General features: G+C 64.1%; 1 protein-coding gene across 3 annotated transcripts in view; it reads left to right on the forward strand.

Annotated features, from left to right (window-relative positions):
• The window catches only part of R3HDM4 (R3H domain containing 4), a 6599-nt gene that overhangs the window by 4894 nt on the left and 1004 nt on the right, over positions 1-701 (forward strand). For 2 of the 3 annotated variants that reach the window (XM_025196425.1, XM_025196427.1), the window contains exon 8: positions 246-366. The exons of the other annotated variant lie outside the window; for it this stretch is intronic. In XM_025196425.1, the coding sequence (XP_025052210.1) occupies positions 246-366 (121 nt within the window). The remainder of the gene's footprint in view (positions 1-245; positions 367-701) is intronic. 3 annotated transcript variants of the gene reach the window in all.

Genomic DNA, 701 nt, shown 5'->3' on the forward strand with positions numbered 1-701 from the left:
ATCTTGCCTGGATCCCCCCTGCCTGTGCGTCCCCATCGGCTCCATTCCCACCCCGCTCCTTGCTGCAGTATGATGCAGAGGTGGGGAAATGATGCAGTGCAATGCAGCTGGGCTGGAGACCATCTCTCTCCAGGGAGGAGGGTGGCAAGTCTGGGGAGGAATCGGGGTGCCAGCGTGCTATAGCCGGGGGGCTGCCAGCTCTGCTGCGTGCGCAGCTTGGTCCTTTCTGTCTGCTGGTTCATTAGCAGGTGGGTGTGAAAATGCCAGGGAAGCTCTAATGGCTCAGAGCTGTGCAGCGGGGAGCTGGCAGGGGCCCAGAGCAGGAGAGGAGGGCACGTGGTGTCCGCTGCCAGCGCATCTCATGGGGTGAGGACTGGATCTTGGCGGGCGCGAGCCCCTGGAAGGCGGCAGCCCGGAGGTGGGAGCAGCTGTGGCCCAGGGCAGTGGCTCTTGGTTCGTCTAGGCGTGGACGTCACGTCTGGTCCGAGCCCGACCTTTCATTTGGATGCCCCTGGAGCTTGCAATTTTGCACCTGGGGTTGTCCTCCCCGGCTCGTCTGGGACCAGCTGGGGTGTAGCGTCCTGATTCCTCCAGCCCGGCCACAGCCTTGCAGAGGGAAAGAAACTTAGTGCCTTGGCTTCCCTGTCCCGTGGATGCCGACAGCCGTCCTCCGCTGTCTCCGAGTGGCTGGGGGGGGCCGC

The sequence above is a fragment of the Alligator sinensis genome, unplaced genomic scaffold (genome assembly GCF_000455745.1).
Source record: "Alligator sinensis unplaced genomic scaffold, ASM45574v1 scaffold1295_1, whole genome shotgun sequence".
Lineage (NCBI taxonomy): Eukaryota > Metazoa > Chordata > Crocodylia > Alligatoridae > Alligator > Alligator sinensis.